At 50.1% G+C, this 17001-nt stretch overlaps 7 protein-coding genes across 7 annotated transcripts; 4 read left to right on the top strand and 3 right to left on the bottom strand.

Annotated features, from left to right (window-relative positions):
- Positions 1 to 155: 155 nt before the first annotated feature.
- On the bottom strand, positions 156 to 1792 carry Aud_007879 (aminotransferase, class III; the record flags this gene model as incomplete). Its single annotated transcript, XM_043292767.1, has 5 exons — positions 156 to 413; positions 472 to 924; positions 995 to 1341; positions 1403 to 1708; positions 1774 to 1792. 5 exons carry the CDS (start codon positions 1790 to 1792, stop codon positions 156 to 158), a joined length of 1383 nt encoding a protein of 460 aa, XP_043148702.1.
- A 1771-nt stretch (positions 1793 to 3563) lies between these two features.
- Positions 3564 to 4413, top strand: Aud_007878 (RNA-binding signal recognition particle subunit SEC65; the record flags this gene model as incomplete). The annotated part of the gene is made up of 2 exons (XM_043292766.1): positions 3564 to 3978; positions 4058 to 4413. The coding sequence occupies 2 exons, from the start codon at positions 3564 to 3566 to the stop codon at positions 4411 to 4413; spliced, it is 771 nt and encodes a 256-aa protein (XP_043148701.1).
- A 531-nt stretch (positions 4414 to 4944) lies between these two features.
- Aud_007877 (putative C6 transcription factor) lies at positions 4945 to 8576 on the top strand (the record flags this gene model as incomplete). Its single annotated transcript, XM_043292765.1, has 7 exons — positions 4945 to 5172; positions 5236 to 5777; positions 5834 to 5873; positions 5932 to 6958; positions 7015 to 7343; positions 7399 to 7469; positions 7523 to 8576. 7 exons carry the CDS (start codon positions 4945 to 4947, stop codon positions 8574 to 8576), a joined length of 3291 nt encoding a protein of 1096 aa, XP_043148700.1.
- A 378-nt stretch (positions 8577 to 8954) lies between these two features.
- Aud_007876 (translationally-controlled tumor protein) lies at positions 8955 to 9743 on the bottom strand (the record flags this gene model as incomplete). Its single annotated transcript, XM_043292764.1, has 4 exons — positions 8955 to 9039; positions 9097 to 9256; positions 9323 to 9602; positions 9729 to 9743. 4 exons carry the CDS (start codon positions 9741 to 9743, stop codon positions 8955 to 8957), a joined length of 540 nt encoding a protein of 179 aa, XP_043148699.1.
- A 1153-nt stretch (positions 9744 to 10896) lies between these two features.
- sur2 (sphingosine hydroxylase) lies at positions 10897 to 12247 on the top strand (the record flags this gene model as incomplete). Its single annotated transcript, XM_043292763.1, has 2 exons — positions 10897 to 11584; positions 11658 to 12247. 2 exons carry the CDS (start codon positions 10897 to 10899, stop codon positions 12245 to 12247), a joined length of 1278 nt encoding a protein of 425 aa, XP_043148698.1.
- Positions 12248 to 12768: 521 nt separating this feature from the next.
- Positions 12769 to 14106, bottom strand: Aud_007874 (uncharacterized protein; the record flags this gene model as incomplete). The annotated part of the gene is made up of 1 exon (XM_043292762.1): positions 12769 to 14106. The coding sequence occupies one exon, from the start codon at positions 14104 to 14106 to the stop codon at positions 12769 to 12771; it is 1338 nt and encodes a 445-aa protein (XP_043148697.1).
- Positions 14107 to 15444: 1338 nt separating this feature from the next.
- On the top strand, positions 15445 to 16533 carry Aud_007873 (uncharacterized protein; the record flags this gene model as incomplete). Its single annotated transcript, XM_043292761.1, has 4 exons — positions 15445 to 15450; positions 15485 to 15558; positions 15612 to 15689; positions 15756 to 16533. The coding sequence occupies 4 exons, from the start codon at positions 15445 to 15447 to the stop codon at positions 16531 to 16533; spliced, it is 936 nt and encodes a 311-aa protein (XP_043148696.1).
- Between the last annotated feature and the right edge of the window lie 468 nt (positions 16534 to 17001).

Here is a 17001-nt window from a genome sequence, read left to right as displayed (position 1 = left end):
ATAAAGGTTGTACAATGCGAATGCATTCTGATATCAACATCCACGGTCGTCTTTATCAGTAGCTTCTGCCACAGCATTTAGTCATAAATAATGCTATTCCGGCGCTCGAGTAGTCATAAAAGGCACAATTAACTGTTGTAGAGTATTACTGTCTTCTAGACACTGCTGATGTTCGCAAAAACCTCTTCAATCACCTTGCGCGCCGTCTCAACGATGATATCAATTTCCTCCTTGGTCACATTGTAAGGAGGAGCGAGAAGCACATGGTCACCGCGTATGCCATCAACGCATCCACTCGCTGCATACAAGGAGATTCCATGGACTGGCTTCAGGCCTGTCTCCTGGATGTGGAAGGCGACAGCAGTCTCTGGAGCAAAAGGCTCCTTTGCGGTCTTATCCTTGACGAACTCAATCTATAATCGCATTGGTCAGCATTTTCCCTTCGATACGCGTATGTAGATAGCGACGTACCCCCCAGAACAACCCCTTTCCTCTTATATCCCCCACATTCGGATGAGCCTCCAACCGCGCTCTGAGCTGCTTTTCCAGATAAGTACCCATGGCCCGCACATTCTCAAGCAGGTTTTCGTCCTTGATGGTCTTCTGAACCGCCAGCGCAGCTGCACAAGCGACGGGGTGGCCTTGGTACGTCTGTCCATGTCGAAAAACGCCTGTACCCTTGTCCATCGCCTGCACAATCTTCTCGCCGATCAAGAGACCAGAAACAGGGGCATATCCTCCTCCGAGTCCCTTGCCGATAGTCTGGAGGTCGGGAACTACGCCTTCGTCTTCCCATGCGTGTAGGGTTCCGCACCGACCCATGCCGCTCATCACCTCGTCAAGAATAAAAAGTGCGCCGTACTTTTCGCAGATGGCTTTCATGGCCGGGAAGTAGCCTGGAACGGCAGGGACGGCACCAAGGGCCTAGACAACCCAGAAATGTCGAGATTAGCATGCGAGACAAACGGCGACGAATTGGGAGTAAAGTACTCACCGCACCAACTACCGGCTCAGCAATAAACGCGCACACGGTTTCTGGTCCCACTCGCTGGAACTCCGCATCCAGCTCTGCAGCTAGTCGTGCGACGTAATCTGCGTCCGACTCGTCGTCTTTCTTTCCGCGATAAGCGTAGCATGGCGAGACGTGGGAGGTGTTTTGTGCGAGAAGAGGCTCGAAGGGTTGGCGACGCAGGACGTGGCCTCCTGTTGCTAGAGCGCCGAGTGTGATTCCATGGTAAGACGGCAGGCGCGCAATAAACCGGGTTCGTTGTGGTTGGGCCGGGAATACTTCGAGAAAGTACTGGCGTGCGAGTTTTAGTGCGGCTTCGACGGCCTCGGAGCCTGTTTGTGATCAACTAAATCAGAAAGTTGGCTTGTCTCAAACTTGAGTATGATCGCCTACCAGAGCTGACGACATAAAGCTTGGAAAGCTTGCCCCCCGTCGAATCACAAAGGAATTGAGCAAGTTCTTCCGATACCTCGGTACCGAAGAAAGCAGTGTGGCAGTAGGCAAGCTGGTTGAGCTGGTCAGCGACAGCCTGAGTGACCTTCTCGTGGCCGTGGCCTAGACAAGAAACGGCAGCACCGCCTGTGGAATCGAGGAATTTTGTTCCGTCCTCCAGGAAGATATAGCTGCCTTTACCGCCAACGGCTTTTTTGGGAATGAAGCGAGTGTCTCTGTGCAGAACAGCACTGCGAGTATTGGACACTATGCGATGTTAGGCGAACAAACATTCATCTACATTCATCTATAGGTACGTCGGTTATACACACCCTGACCCGCCTGAGTCATACTGAAAGAACCTTTGGTTACCTATGCGAGATGAAGAAGGATGAAAGTGAGGGTCAATTCAATATCAAGTATGGATGGCTTAAGCAGCACGACGCATCGCAGATGATAAGAAAGGATAACCTATTTATACGCGTCCAGCTCACTGTACTGGGGTAGCGCTCTTATCAGCAACGTCTCCTTCATACCCCATCTTCGTCTCCAAATGTGGGGGCGGAGCCTTCGGTATGCCGGTATGCGCAATGCCGAGATCAGGATTGGCTTTGATCGCCGACCAGTGATCGCGCTATTCTTTCTTCGGCATTTTTCGGTTAAGTCTGAACCAATCACGGGTGTCCTCCAGTAATCAACCTCCTGTCTAGTTAGTTATCTACCACTTTGATCAGCTGGATAACTTCCAGTTTGAGGGGATGTTCTGACTGTATATGTCGTAAGAGGATAGATATTCCGTAATACTACTTTATACCAAGCGTGATGGAATGGATATCCATAAGTCGTCTTCTTCTCGGCTACAAGTTATGGCTACAACATTGGCAAAGGGTCCGTTAGATCTCATCATTGAGTTATATGAGCTCGAAAGCATTGGTCATTGGCGGTAATGACTCAAAGTTCATCATGCGCAGATCCTCTATGGCCGCGCCGAATACCATGCATGGTTATCTAATGTCTTGGGCTTGCAACGCACCTGTATACCTTTGCCGCTTCTTTATGATCTATCAGACACCACAATCTCCACCCACAGCTGTTCATCACGTCTGTAGACTAATTTCCAGCTGATTCACATGAAGTAACCAGAGCCAAACCGCCCCAGAATGGTTCGCCTTCATCTGCCATTGACTTGATTCTGTCAATGAGAAAGCTGTCCTGATTGACCTTGACCGCCGAGAGAATCGGTGCCGGAGTCCAATCGCAAAAAATGACACTTGATCGAGACGGATATGGCCATGTGTTGAATGGTTTAATGTCCCGTCTTGCATGATGCAACAGGGTTCTTGCCATATTTTGCTTCATATTTAAATTGTTCGAGAGTAAAGAGGATGTTCCCGATTTAAATAGCAATTGGGCATCGCGGAATGAACAGTCGAAAAGCGATGTCAAAGGCCATAATGTGCATCCTAGCTGCATTGCTGGCGTGACCCTCACACTTAGCTTCTTGTTCAGACCAGATAAAAAAAAGTAGTATGACTGAGTCTCCACAGCCGACTGTGTTTCCCCTAGTCATCCCCAAAAAGCTGTCAGAGGAAAGTCGTAAAGGGAAGAGATGACGAGCTGGGAGTGGCACATAGCATGTGGCCACTTCGAGCACTGTATCTACTCGTTCAGATAATCATTTCTCCTTTGGCAGTGGCTTGCAGGTTGAGCTGTGGAAGGTAAGTTGACCATTATACATTTTCAGTATGCAACAAATACTTCGCCAGTTGTAGGGATGCAAGTAGGCCTTAAAGTCAGGCATTCACGTCTCACCAGCAATAATTGCATGCTTGGAAAGTACGCTGCTTGTTGAGTTATTTATGGCTCCACCTTGTAGTGGTATTGAGACAAGCTAGTTGTGGTTCAGCTGTACTCTGAAAGGCGGAAACTATTGACAAGAACCATGAGCTCTCCGCTCCGCACTAAAACCCCATTCCGCACAGAAAGGTTCAAAGGCCAGACTTCAAGATACCGACAACAACTATTGCTTTCAACGCCTCCCTGACAGACGCTGCGCTTCGCTAGCTCATAAGAATTCTTCAATTTTCTCGCGCCTGCCTTCACAACTGTAGCGCACAGCAAAATGTCACGACACGCACAAGTCGAGGAGGTCTACGACTCAGATCCAGAGGAGATCGCTCCCTCCGACCCCTCAGCCTCCATCCTTTCCCCTGCCGCAATGCCTCCTCCCAGTGCTTCGAATATCCCGATGACACCAGCTCCTGAGCCTCGCCGAGAGATTCCAAAGCATTTTCAATGTTTATACCCAGTCTACTTCGACAAGACTCGATCCCGAGCCGAAGGCCGCAAGGTCGGAACAGAGCTTGCCATTGAGAATCCGCTGGCTCGGGACATTGTCGATGCTGTACAAATGCTGGGTCTTAATGTTGGCTTTGAGCCGGAAAAGTTACACCCGAAGGATTGGGCGAATCCAGGACGGGTACGGGTTATGTTGAAGGACGAGGATGGCAATCTAGTCAATCCTAAGATCAAGAACAGTACGTACACTGCCCCTGGCTGCTTTCCAACTCCCTCCTCCACGCTCGCAGATTGTGAATCAAGTCTAACTGGCCGTAGAGCATCATCTCTATATCCTCGTTGCGCAGTATCTCAAAGCTCACCCTACGAACGAAGAATCGCCCTACCGTTTGAGAATTAAAGGCCTTCCGATGCCTGAAAAGCTTCCTGGTGCTCCTCCGGCTCCCCGAGGCTGGAAGATTGGGAAGATACTCCCGATCCATTCCCCCGCTTACAGTGGTGGAGGTGTTAGCGATAATCCTCTCAAAGATGCCATGGCTGAGATGCAAAGCATGGGAGGAATGCCTGGAATGCCTCAGATCCCTGGTATGCCCAATCTTGCTGGCATGATGGGCGAACCGTCCGCGAGTGGTAGCGAAAAGAAGAAGAAGGATAAGAAGAAGGGCAAGGCCTGATGTCGAGAACTTTATATAACACCGTCACCTATCTGATTCTTGTATCTATTACTCTTCTGGGTGCATTGCATGGGCGAAAGGCGTTGTGCTGTGGGTGACTAGACGGCATTTTCCATTTATGCTGTTGTCTGATACAAACTCATGAATTCATGACAGCTTAATTCTCTGCAGTGGAGATTAGAATAAATTTTCCTCTGCCAGATTACCATTCACATTCTAGGTACCCAGTAAACTACCTTATTGTACACAGTAATTGAAGAGGGCCTAGAATGGTGAAAGTCAGTAACTTCGTAAACCGTAATCGTCATTGGCCGGTGGTCTCCGAATAACCAGCATTTACCCCGGAGCGTCATGTCCCCAGATTCGTAGTTCGTACTAATTTCCAACAAACCATCGGATCCGCCATTCAGAAACCTTATGTACATTAATGCACATTTGCGCAGCGCATGTCAAGTCGCGTGCAACATTCCGATGTCCTTACGCGTTGATGGATCGAAGTGACGACCCCGCCATTCCCCCGACCGAGGGATCATGAACGCAGACCCCACGAGAAGCCTGCCCAGCTACGGCTCCCCGAATTCGGGGCCCAAGCCTCAGCTTCGGTCCGGCTATGACTCTCCTGGGCCATTGTTTTGTTCTCCTACGCCTGGCAGAACTGCGGCAGGTAAAGCTAGCCGTGCGACGGGCCGCCAGATTACGCGAAACCGCGCAAGCTACAGTTGTCATACTTGTCGGAGGCGAAAGGTGAAATGCGACAAGGTACGCCTCTGTCGTCGTCGCTTACATTGTTGTCTTTCAGAGGCCATGCTAAAAGTGAAAAAGGTCCATCCAGTCTGCGGAAATTGCACGAAGAACGGAACCGAGTGCGTTTATGATGCGACGCTACAGAAAGACGCTGCCTCGCGCAGCGACCAAGACAAGACTGCTCATGGTGTGAAACGAAGAAGAGAGACTTCTCGACCGCTGGACCAAAATGCCGATGATATGCAGTTGGTCGACGGCCAGCTGAGGCAGGCAGAGCACCCTGACGGGAAGAAGTTCGGATCGCAGGCGATTGAGGCTCGGCTAGACAAGTTGGCTTCGATGATAGAGCGATTGAGCAAGACGGACCAGCCGCGGGAGCAGATGGAGCGGCAGCTGCTGGAACAACGGGCGAACATGGAGGCTATGAGCGCTGAAATCAGACAAGCAAACGGTGCACCGCCCAGATCCTCTGCCAATTCGCGGCCTGACAGTCCTCGTCGCGGCGTCGACTCAAGCGGAGACGAATTCCCCATACCTGCTGGTCATGCTACTGACCTGGTGGACCCTATCGGGAGCTTGAACCTAGGCCATCTAAGTTTGGAAGACGGTGGGAGGTCGAGGTAAGTTATGCGCCGGAGACGTGGGCAGGTGGACGCTCTGGCTGAGCGAATACTAGATATGTTGGTACAACCTATTGGGCCTATATCTCCCAAGAGGTATGTTTCGATTGTTGAAGTAACCTACTCCTTAGGGCTGCAAGCTGAAAAGATGCAGATCAATGAACTCAATCAATTGCTCAGAGATCAGAATCGCTCACACAACGAGTCTGCACGCAACGAAAACTATGGTGAAGATATGGCCAGGACGCCCGACCGTCAATGGAAGAGCTCGGTATCAGCGGAAAGCCCCGATGCGATAGTTGGAGACAGGTTCTCTCGTGGCGAGACCTTTCAGAAGTCCATCTTGTTCCCCTCGAGCGAGTCGCCGTCCGTCAAACACAAGGTGGTTGAGCCCGACATGCTTGACCATATCCCCACTAAACGGCAAAGCCATATACTCTACAAAGGTTTCATGTCCGGAATTCATGCCATAAGTCCAGTCATTCATCCACCTACTATCCTTAAATTGTACAATGCTTTCTGGGATTGGTACGATTATAGCAGCTACTCTGGGGAGTCATGTCCAGATCCGTCGTTTATCCCGCTACTCTACGCTATCTGGTATGGCGGCTCAGTCACCATCTCAATACGGACTATCAAGGCTGAGTTCAATGTCTCGTCACGATCCGCGCTTTCCAAGGTCTACAACGACGAGGTTACACGATGGTTGACCGAGATATCATTTCCCCGAAGCCAATCATTACAGGGGCTCGCTGCCTATCTTCTAGTACAGACGATTCTCTCCAGAGAGGAAGAACCTTTAACGAGCAGTTTATTCATTAGTCTTTCTATGCGGGTTGCACAAACAATGGGCCTGCATCGGGACCCTGCTAATTTCGGCATTGAACCCTGCGAAGCAGAGTATCGTCGCCGGATATGGTGGCATATTTTGCATATGGATGGCGTTGTCGCTATGTCCAGTGGACTTCCACCTCTTGTCAGTGACGAGAAGTACTGGGATGTCCAGGAGACCAGTGAAGTCAAAGACACGCTCCTAGGCACTGCGGAAGCCGAACAGTATGAGAGATTGGTCGCTGCTGGTCTGCGGCCACGAGATGACCCAGATGACCCCACGATCTGTGGCGGTCCATCGATGGTAAACGTGTACTATCTGTCAGCACGGGGCAAATATGTCATGGCTCGTAAGTGACTTCTAACGTCTTGCTTACTGGCCTGGTGACTGACTCGACATTTAAAGGTGCTGTCCGTCGTATAATGAAGATCCAACTAGGCACCGAACCTGTCACACGACGAGATATGGAGGAGCTTCGTTCCATATTGGTCGATCTCCAGCTCAAACTGAACTCGATTATCAACAGAATTCCTGAAGCAAAGGACCAAGAGGTCCACTCCCTTAACTCGGACAGATCCCGATCCTTCGCATCCCGCTCCCCTGTTGAGGCTCGATCCGGTGAAACCGAACTACCTGGCGACGGCCCAAATGGGTGTCCAGAACAATATCATTCTCATGTTCTCGTAGCCTTTCACAAGTGGGCGAGAATACTTCTCTCTCTTTTCATTGATAAGGTAAGATGCAAAGGCCGACATCATTGAAATCAATGTTAATCAAGTCCCTGAACAGGCTTTTTGCGTTGCTTATCAGCCGTTTCTCAAGAACGCCAAAAGCCGTATCTGGCCGACCGCTAGACAAAGGTAAGTCTGATGATGCCCTTTAAGGTTACATTGCAAGTTTCTGATGGAGATAGCGCGCTCCGCCACTGTCATGGCTTTATGGAGAAGTTCATATCCCTGGCCACCGATCCAGATTTCCAGCCCTTCCAATGGAGCTGGCCCGGAAATCATCAGCCGATGCACGCAACCATGATCATGTTGATTGATCTTTACGAACGACCCTATAGCTCCGAGGCTTCCAAGTCAAGGGCGTTCATCGACAAGATATTCTCACTTTCAGGTCCCGATGGCGGAGTCGTTGGCGGAGAGGATGGCATCACGACCCAGCGACCTTTGAAAGACGGAGGCCGCGAAGCATGGGATATGATCCGACGACTGCGTCAAAAGGCGTGGCAAAAAGCAGGCCTAGATCCACAGAGACTATGGACTGAACAGGCCCAGTTCCGAGCTGGCGTGCCCTCCACACTTCCTGAACACTCCCCGGTCCCCAGCTCATACCCGACCCAAGCCTCCGGCAAACCGTCCACTATTCCACCACTGACCTCACGAAAGCAGCTGACGGATTTCTCGAAAATGTTCTACAACATGACACGCTCTCATCTCCTTCCCAACCCAGCCCTACGACCCAGTCCCCTGCGATACCAACTACCTCCTCCGGTCCCAAGTGCAGTGCCTGCAACTCCCCATATGGTTTCGACTCCCAGATTCTCTACGTCCCCTACAACGACCATCCCCACGGTCGAACACACACTCTCTGGCTCGGCTATTTCTCCTCCGGGAAGTATACCACCGCTCACCTCGACTATCCCGTTCACACAACCGGCCTTCACATCGTCCTCAGCCGCCTTGCCATACATTGATACATCCTTGCCTGCCTCGCAACCACGAGCAGCGCCTACGCCGCCAAGCATGGTCGATCCGAATCTTAACTTCGACTGGGCTGAGTGGGATGCAGTCTTTGGACAGCATCTTCCTGTTGCAGACGAGTTGATGGAGCTCGATCCAGTCTCCGGATTCGAGTTTGCCGATCTCGCGAATACAAGGGATGTTGGTAGTAATAGGAGTGCTGGGGACACTGATACGGGGATGGGTGATGTGCGAGATCCGGAGTGGTTTTCGTACTGCTGATTATGGTGATTGATCGGCGTCTCTACTGCCGCTATTCACATTACACTGTACGTAGCTCAGAATTTACTGTTGTGTATATGTAAATAAAAATTCGTGATAATGATTGACGCTTAAAGGGTAGGGGTATAATTTTATTTTCAAGTAGCCGATAGGCGGATAGGGCATAACAGATATGGATTCATGAGGCGTAACTATATTGGAAGGATATGGAAGATGCGGTGTAGTGGAGCTATAACAGAAAGATAGCTGGATGCGTGGTATAAACTTCAGAGATCAGGCAAGTAACACTCAACCTCATCAGTATGCTTGAACTAAAAACAACCGCGGACTCCAATTCCCTAATTTTGGATCATGAGATTCTTCATAACTGCAGAACATTTAAACCTTCATTTCCACGAGACCGTGCTTCCAGAGAGTGGCGTAGGGAGTGACACCGTCCTCACGGAAGTCAATCAGGACGTGCCTAGTAATGGGTTAGTAAAGGATTGACCGATTCATCACAGCTGTGGACATAACATACATAGCATCACCGTTCATGGACTGGCCCATAAGGACATCGTAGTTGTCATAGTTGCCAAGGATCTTCTTGACAGCGCCAGGGGCACCCTTCTTGAATTTTTCAATCTCCTCAGCGGGAGCACCGGTCTCCTGAAGCCTGGTGAGAACCTTCTTCATGTAGGCTAGAAACAAGTGTCAGTGGGCTGCTTGAGAGGCTATAATTGGCAGACTTGAAATGGGCGACATACACTTCAGGTGGGTCTTGAACTGGTCCTTGGAAGGCTTCAAGCCCTCCTCGGTCTTGAGCCAGACGAGACGGAACTGATCCTCGATGTCGTGAACCATGACAGCCTCACCCTCACCACCGGCGTCGTCATCCTCACCCTCAGCGGAGGGGTTAGCACCCTCGAGCTGAAAGTCCTCATTGGCCTTCTTGAGGTACTTGCGGCAGTCGCACTCGTAAAGGACACCGTCGACCTCCTTGATGTTGTAGGTGTCAGCGAGGACCTCGTCGTCCGAGATGATATCCTATACAAGCAAAAGAACGTCAGCAACTTGCGCCTATATGCATGCCATGTTGACAAATCCAACTGTCTCTATCCATGCCACATCCGACATAAATAGTGGGGTAGCGTCCAAAGCAAAGGTACATACCTTGTAAATGATCATTTTGAATTATGTGATGAGAGAAAAAACTTCACAACGAAAGAAGAAAGGATGAAGATATAAGAGAATGGCACACGGCTGGACAGATCAAGAGAAGGAGAAGGAAGAGAAGAAAACAGTCGCCGGAAAGAACCCAAAGAGGGGGTAAAATAGAAGTTTTTAGTGGCGCCCGTTCCAACTTTTGGTGGGGTCTTTTTTTTTTCACCTGCGATTCTCGAGGGGCTAAATAGAGCTAAGCCTCTTTGGGACTGGTGGACTTGTCTGGCCCAAGCAGTTGACAGATGGGGATACCTAGCAGAATTGCCACACCAGAACAACTTTGCCCAGAATGTGGACAAGCTCCAGATAGTCTATGGGATAGAGTCTAGGTGCTGTCAGTGGCAATCACTAGATCAGTGAAACTCAAGCCCGAGTGTAGCACTGTGGAGGGTGGTTTGACTGCTTCAGGGGCGCCTTCTGACAGAACGGCGTGTTATTGTAATTACAGTACATTATTTACACTGAGGATTTTGCATAAGCGCTCTAGAAACCTGTGTATCGTACAGTACATTTTTAACAGGCATATGATCTCCAGTTGATTAGATAAGTCGGCGGCCCGGATCTGAGTTCTTGTGGTGCCACTTGACGATCTACTACTTATCGCGATGGACTGCTAGGGCCCTTTTTCTGTCCTCCAAATCTCTGCACCTACTCCAGTTCTTATTAATCCATATCCCAATAGATCTTTGTTCTTGGTTTCTTGACTGAGGTGAACATCGGTTTCTAAGTGCCTTCGTCGCCCAAATTGGTCGATCAACCTCAGCATCCGCGGTTCGTTGGTAGTTGTGCCTATTGCAGCGCGTCCCCTGACTGTGGCGGACCGCTTTTGAGGGAAAAAGGGCTCCCGATCAACTGTTGGTTCTTTCGACATCGCTTCCTATCTCTCTACATAGGATCTTCGCCAATTCGGTGTCCCGTCCGCTTGTTTCCACAGTTCTTTCCCGTATCTCGGCCTTGACCTCAAAACATCCGCAACTTGACTCCTGACGGCCGTTGCTACAACCTCCGCCAACGTTGCCTCATTTCACAGATCCATGCGTTGATCTCTTGGTTTCATCACATTGCGCCCATCCTTCCTCATCTACGCATTCTGGTGTTGACGCCCTAAAGTCAAGCCATGGCAGTCAACGCATCCGTCGAGTATGACTACCCTCCTCTACCGAGCTACACTTTGACGCCCCGACCTCCTCTTCTTGCGCCGATCCCAGACAACGTTCTTGCTCTGATTCTGCCAATTGTCGCATATTGGGGATTATCTATGGTGTACCATCTCATTGATATCTACGATCTTTTCCCACAGTATCGTCTGCACACTCCGGCCGAGGTTTTGAAGCGAAATAAGGTCTCGCGATGGGATGTGGTCAGAGATGTCATTCTACAACAGGTTATTCAAACACTGGCTGGAATGTCGGTAAGCTATTTTGACGTGGAATACATTGGAAGAGAGGAGTACGATATTGCTGTATGGGCGCGCCGCCTTCGCTTTGCTCAAAAGGCAATCCCACGTCTGTTGGCTGTCTTCGGGGTCGATGCTTTGGGCCTATCACGTAGCCTGTCTCAAAACGGTCATGCCATTCTAGCTGGTGTACTAGCTGGCGGACAATACCCCGGAGTAACTCGGTCTTTTGTTCTGGACAGCGGTATCGAAGCGGTCGTACCTGCTTTCACCAGTTGGGAGCTGTCAATGGCCAGTTTCATCTACTGGTGCTTTATCCCTGCGGTACAGTTCACAGTGGGAGTGTTTATCGTCGATACTTGGCAATATTTCCTCCACCGTGCGATGCATCTGAACCGCTGGCTTTACGGTATGTACTTTGATGCTTTGTTTCGTCCCCGAAACTTTTGAAGCGCTTGGGAGACATGACTGACACTTTACAGTCACTTTCCACTCTCGCCATCATCGCCTTTATGTCCCATACGCTTTCGGCGCACTCTATAATCACCCAGTGGAAGGCTTCCTCCTTGATACAGCTGGTGCTGGCATTGCGTTTCTGGCAACGCGCATGACGAACCGTCAGAGCATGTGGTTCTTCACTTGCTCCACTATCAAGACTGTAGACGATCATTGCGGCTATGCTTTCCCTTGGGATCCTTTGCAACACTTTACTCACAACAATGCTGCCTACCACGACATTCACCACCAAAGCTGGGGTATTAAGACGAACTTCTCTCAGCCATTCTTCACTTTTTGGGATCGTCTTTTTAATACTCAGTGGGAAGGTGACGTCAAACTCCGCTACGAAAGATCTCGAGAGGCCGCACAGAAAAAACTCGATCAGGATGCCTCTTCAGCTGCAGCATCTTCCAGTGAAGAGAATTCATACGAGGGCCCAGTCATGTCGACAGACGCGCCAGCCGACTCCAATGCACGAGCACGTTTGCGCAGGAAAACTGTGACTCTGTCTCCCCATGTCGACGGTCTAAAGGGTGTCAATCATGGAGTGACCAGCAGTGTCCTTCAGGCCTGATTATTCATCATCCATTTCGGAATTTGCATCATTAAGTTTATAATATTTTTACGTCTTTTAACTCACGCATGGAAGAACTGAAGCTGCTGGACGTCTTCGATCGATGCGAAAGAGGTTATTCTTAGCCATTCTCTACCTTGTACTGAATCATACTGTACTAATATGTGGATCATGCATTCTTGGTCCTTTGGCCTGTATCATGAGTTTTCTTTGATGAATATCTTTACTCAATGCAATGTGTATATTTCTCAAATCGCCGATCCCAAACTCCGAAACTGCAGTCGAAACAAAACTTCAAACGTCCTCCCGTGTCCTCTCGTCTGTCTGTCTTGCTTTCGATGTGCACCCTTCGAGTTTTCTTGGAACAACCCCGAAAAACCAATCTCCCAGTCGTCCTCATACTCATTCACGTGAGAAGTTTTCAATTCCTCCAATGCTTCCCCCCTTTTCTGAATTATGCGAGCACTCGCCACATGACACATCTCGGGCACTGTCCCAGCTACTGACTCGGAAAGAAGCTGTCAATAACCCTCTTTGCACACAAGGTCCCAGGTGGTATCTCCAGGCCCAGCCTCACGTACGGGGGCGTCCTCCCAAGATGCCGCGCTATATTCCGAGTCAGAGTGATACGCCACTGGGCTCAGCAGATCGCAATATCGACCCGCAAGCTCTTCGCTGTTTTCGCCCAGGCGCCCTCCAAGCGTCAGGCCCTCGACCTCCTTCGACAGGGCTTCCAAAGTGCCGAGCGTGGCTCCGTTAGCGGCACTCTGCCAGTTCGAATTGTTGCGCGGAGCGATGTAGCTTGCTTCGCCCATGGGGTGGTCCTCATCGTAGTGAGACGCCGAGATCACCGAGTGATCGACCCTAGGGACGGACAGGGGATGGACAGTGGGCACTCCGGCAGGCAGTTTCGTGGTGGAACGGGGTGCCCAGTCTCTTGCTCCGAAGGCTTCGTAGGTTGCGATGATCTCGTCGGCGATCGTATCCCGTTCATTGACGATCTCTGCGCGGTGAGAGTGCACCTTGGCTCCTTGGCTGGGGTTCCGGTGTAAGCCTTGCTGCTCGGCGGAGCTGTGGTCCATGTAGACGATGATGGATTGCATATCAACATCATCACTACGTCGACTCGTTGCATAGCCGGATGCCTCCGCGTATCCAGCTGGCTCTGGCTGTCCGGGCTCCATTCTGATGGACTTGCCTTTGTTCTTCGGGTGCTTGCGCAGGTGATCAGTGTAGTCCTCGCGGCGATGAATGCGCTCTGGGCGCTTCTTATATGCTCTCACGGCCGCTTTTCTGGCAGCCTTGAAATCGAAAGCCGCTTGACCGCTTGCGTGCCAGTACTGCAGGGCGCGGTCCCCGTAATAGTGGATAGCCTGGTCGATAAACGCCAGCAGCCTAGGCGCACGATGTTTGGATCTAGTTCTAGTCCGACTGATGAGTGCGACCCGAATGTTCTGCAGGAACATCGGCTCCCGGACTACCCTTGCCAAGATACATGCTTCGCATCTGTTCTCCTGGTAAGGTGCCGGGGCTATAGGCGGAGGACGGGTACCCAGAGGGACCAGAGACCACATGCCTTGCATGGATTGCAGCGCGCGTAGTAGCCTGACATGGCTTTGGTCGAGGTTATCTGAGTACCAGTCAATGACATCCAGATGCTCGGTGACTTCCTTTCTGATCAGGCTGCAGATGTTCGCAATGACATAGGGATTGAATCCCTGGTGCGAGGGACACAGCTCCGCGGCGCGAATGACGGAACTTGGCAGGATTTGGAGCAATGTGGACTTCCGAAGCTCAGAAGGGAGGTTCTTGATGGCGTGGTGTATCAATTCGCTGCGCACTTCGAGAAGTCGTCCCATATTGTCGTGGGTATAGTATACCGAATGCTGTAGGTTCAAAACTTGAATTAGCATTGCCAATTGGGTTTTCTTGAGGTCAGTGGCCATCAGAGGGTACCTCATCTGAATTGCGCGCTGCATCATGGCCCGGTCTTGTCCAATCTCTTAAGCAGGCTTTAGATAGAGCTGTCTCAAGCGATATGACGAAGTCTCGATATAGCAAGCGTCTGCTCTTTCTAGTTGGCAATTAGAATTAAAGAACGCACAGGGTTGTCTCTCTGCTGTTGTAGGTACGTGCAAGGTGCTGTAGTTGGGTAAGGACAAGGTCGAAGTTCTGATGATGGTGAAGAAGCAGTTGATAACGTTGAAGTGGTGGATAACGAGAAGATGCTTTGCAAAGAGGGGCATGATATGGTGAAGCCATTTTATACTTGACAGGAAAGCCTCAAGACAAAGGCTTTCTGTTGTCAATGCTATTGTCTCTGTCCGGGCTTGTAGTGTTCAAAGGAAGTGTCTAAGACAACGTCAACAAAGAACACGCCGCGGGGAATAGAGATCCAGAGACATATTCCATATCCATCATTTCTTTGTTGTAGTTCTTTCGCCTGGCCGCTGTGACTGAGCTGCCCAATAGATATCTCCAAATGAGGAAAAACCTGTCTGAGACATCCCGGGTCAGCACCATCACTAAGAGACATGCTAAAAATCTCTTGCAGATTGAAACCTCGATCGCTTTTGGAAGGACAGACGACCATTGACCAGGCTATGTTACTCTGACTCGAGCGTGGTAGGGCAGCCAAGCCTTCAGTCATGAACACGACTGGCAAGCGTGTAGATGATCGCATCACGAGGCCCCGTACGCGCTTAACCTTCCGTTCAACATACAAAGATATATGAACACCCTCGATACTCTCGTCACTCCCGAGTCCACGAACACATCAAACGACAGATGCGATCTGATCCATCACATTCGCTATATGAACTGAAATAAATTATCAAGGAGCCACTTAAGCCAAGTATGGTCGTCACATATCTTCCCTCCCAGTCCAGAAAGAAACAAGATGTGCCATTACCATACACAGCATCGCCATGGAAATTGTTGTGGGCTGACATTCTTCTTTTCCTACGGAGACTCTGGAGCCTGCCTGGTATAATACTACCTTTGACGCCATGGAACTCGGGAGCCTTGGACGAACTCTATCCGTCCAAGGAGAATTTATGGGACATCGTCGTACATATATTTCTGGCTGTCTATCAGCTCATCTTTCTCTTGTCACTGCCCATTTTGTTTATTCTCGCCTTCCCGGCTCTGGGGATCGGGATTTATATAACAATCGCTTTGACTTTGAATTGGGTAATATGCAGGTTTGCCTTGAATGGGAGTGCCAGGATTTTGCAGTCGCAAGTTCCCGTCGAACATCGTCCGGAACACGACCGTGAGCAATGGGTCTTCATTAATGGAGTCGGAGCCGGGTGAGTCCTCAAATGTCCCACAGGGATCATGCAACTCATGCGATTGCTTTAAGATATCACTGGCTGCAGAGTAGCCTTGACCGGCTGGCATATACATTTGGCAGAAATATTACCGGCGTTCACAATTCAACGTAGGTTCTCTATACCGCCTTCAAACATCAGTGTGGCTTTGGTGACCCAGGACGAAAAACCTGTAGAATGGGGATCGTTTTCGATATTATCGAGTGCTTGATTCAAAGGAATTTCTCCTACGCCACGTCGGACGTGAGGGATGCGTACGCGATCATCAAGGAGAACTTGTTGAATCCAAAATACAAGAAGGTGATCCTCATTCTTCATAGCCAAGGTGGAATCGAGGGCGGCTTGGTCATTGACTGGTTACTGGACGAGATGCCTCGAGAGTTGCTGCAGGATCTCGAGGTCTATACCTTCGGTAATGCGGCGAACCATTTTAACAATCCGTTTAAAACCTTGTCTCATGCTCGTCGGAATGAATCCGAAGGCGAAAGTCCACAGGTCAGCCCGGCAGCAATAGGTACAAAAACCATTCGTCGAATTGAGCACTATGCAAACTCCGAGGACTGTGTGAGCGTGTGGGGGATATTGAACTTTGCCAATATTCCTAATCGATACATGGGACGAGTCTTCGTGCGGCCTGGTTCCGGTCATCAATTCATCCAGCACCATCTAGATACCATGTTCACGTTAGGAAAAGACATGAAGACTCTGGACACAAACGATTTCATGGAGATGGAAGTGGAAGTCCAACCAGATGAGTTAAATAGGCCAACAGCAGACGAGACAGATACTGGAGACAGAGTTGACCATGACGAGATTGACTTTCCTTATAATGAGATGAACGGAACTGACTCATTACTCCAGTCAGATAGCTCTTCCAGGAGAAAGATGAAGGTCAAGGATCTTAGCCGGCTGTGGCTCTATCGAAATGGCGCATCGCCAATAGACGGGTCCTGATGGTGCCATCGGGCGGTGCTTGTCCAGTATTTTCTCGGTCCTGGCTCTCTTTTGCTCCTCTAAGACTTGTTTCACGGGGTTCTTGGGTAGATAGGCAGTCAGTGATTTAGTGACAAGGTCAGGTCATGACCGAATAATTATAATTATTGTTGTTAGCAAGAAGGGATAAATATCCGGGTCGGAAAGCAACCTCAAGCTTTAAGGTACCAGGTGTCAGTAGTCGCCAGGGAGTCTATCCGCCTTTTTCCCACCTTCTCAGTCTCAGCGTTTTATCTTTCATCGATTCCCGAGTTTGCACCTTCCAACGGAGCCCAGGACTCAGCAATCAGCCCGTTCCAGAGTTAGAGGGCTCCAATTGTGGATGCCCGTTTGTAGTTTTTCCGTCCCAATGACTCTTCCCCGTCCATTCACCGTGGTCGGCAACATCCGCTAAAACTTCTTTCTCCAGTCAAGCTGCAGGTTGTATTG

This window comes from Aspergillus udagawae, assembly GCF_001078395.1.
Source record: "Aspergillus udagawae IFM 46973 DNA, scaffold_6, whole genome shotgun sequence".
Taxonomy (NCBI): Eukaryota; Fungi; Ascomycota; class Eurotiomycetes; order Eurotiales; family Aspergillaceae; genus Aspergillus; species Aspergillus udagawae.
The sequence above is the reverse complement of the archived record's forward strand: the minus strand, read 5'-3'. Positions and strand labels throughout refer to the sequence as shown.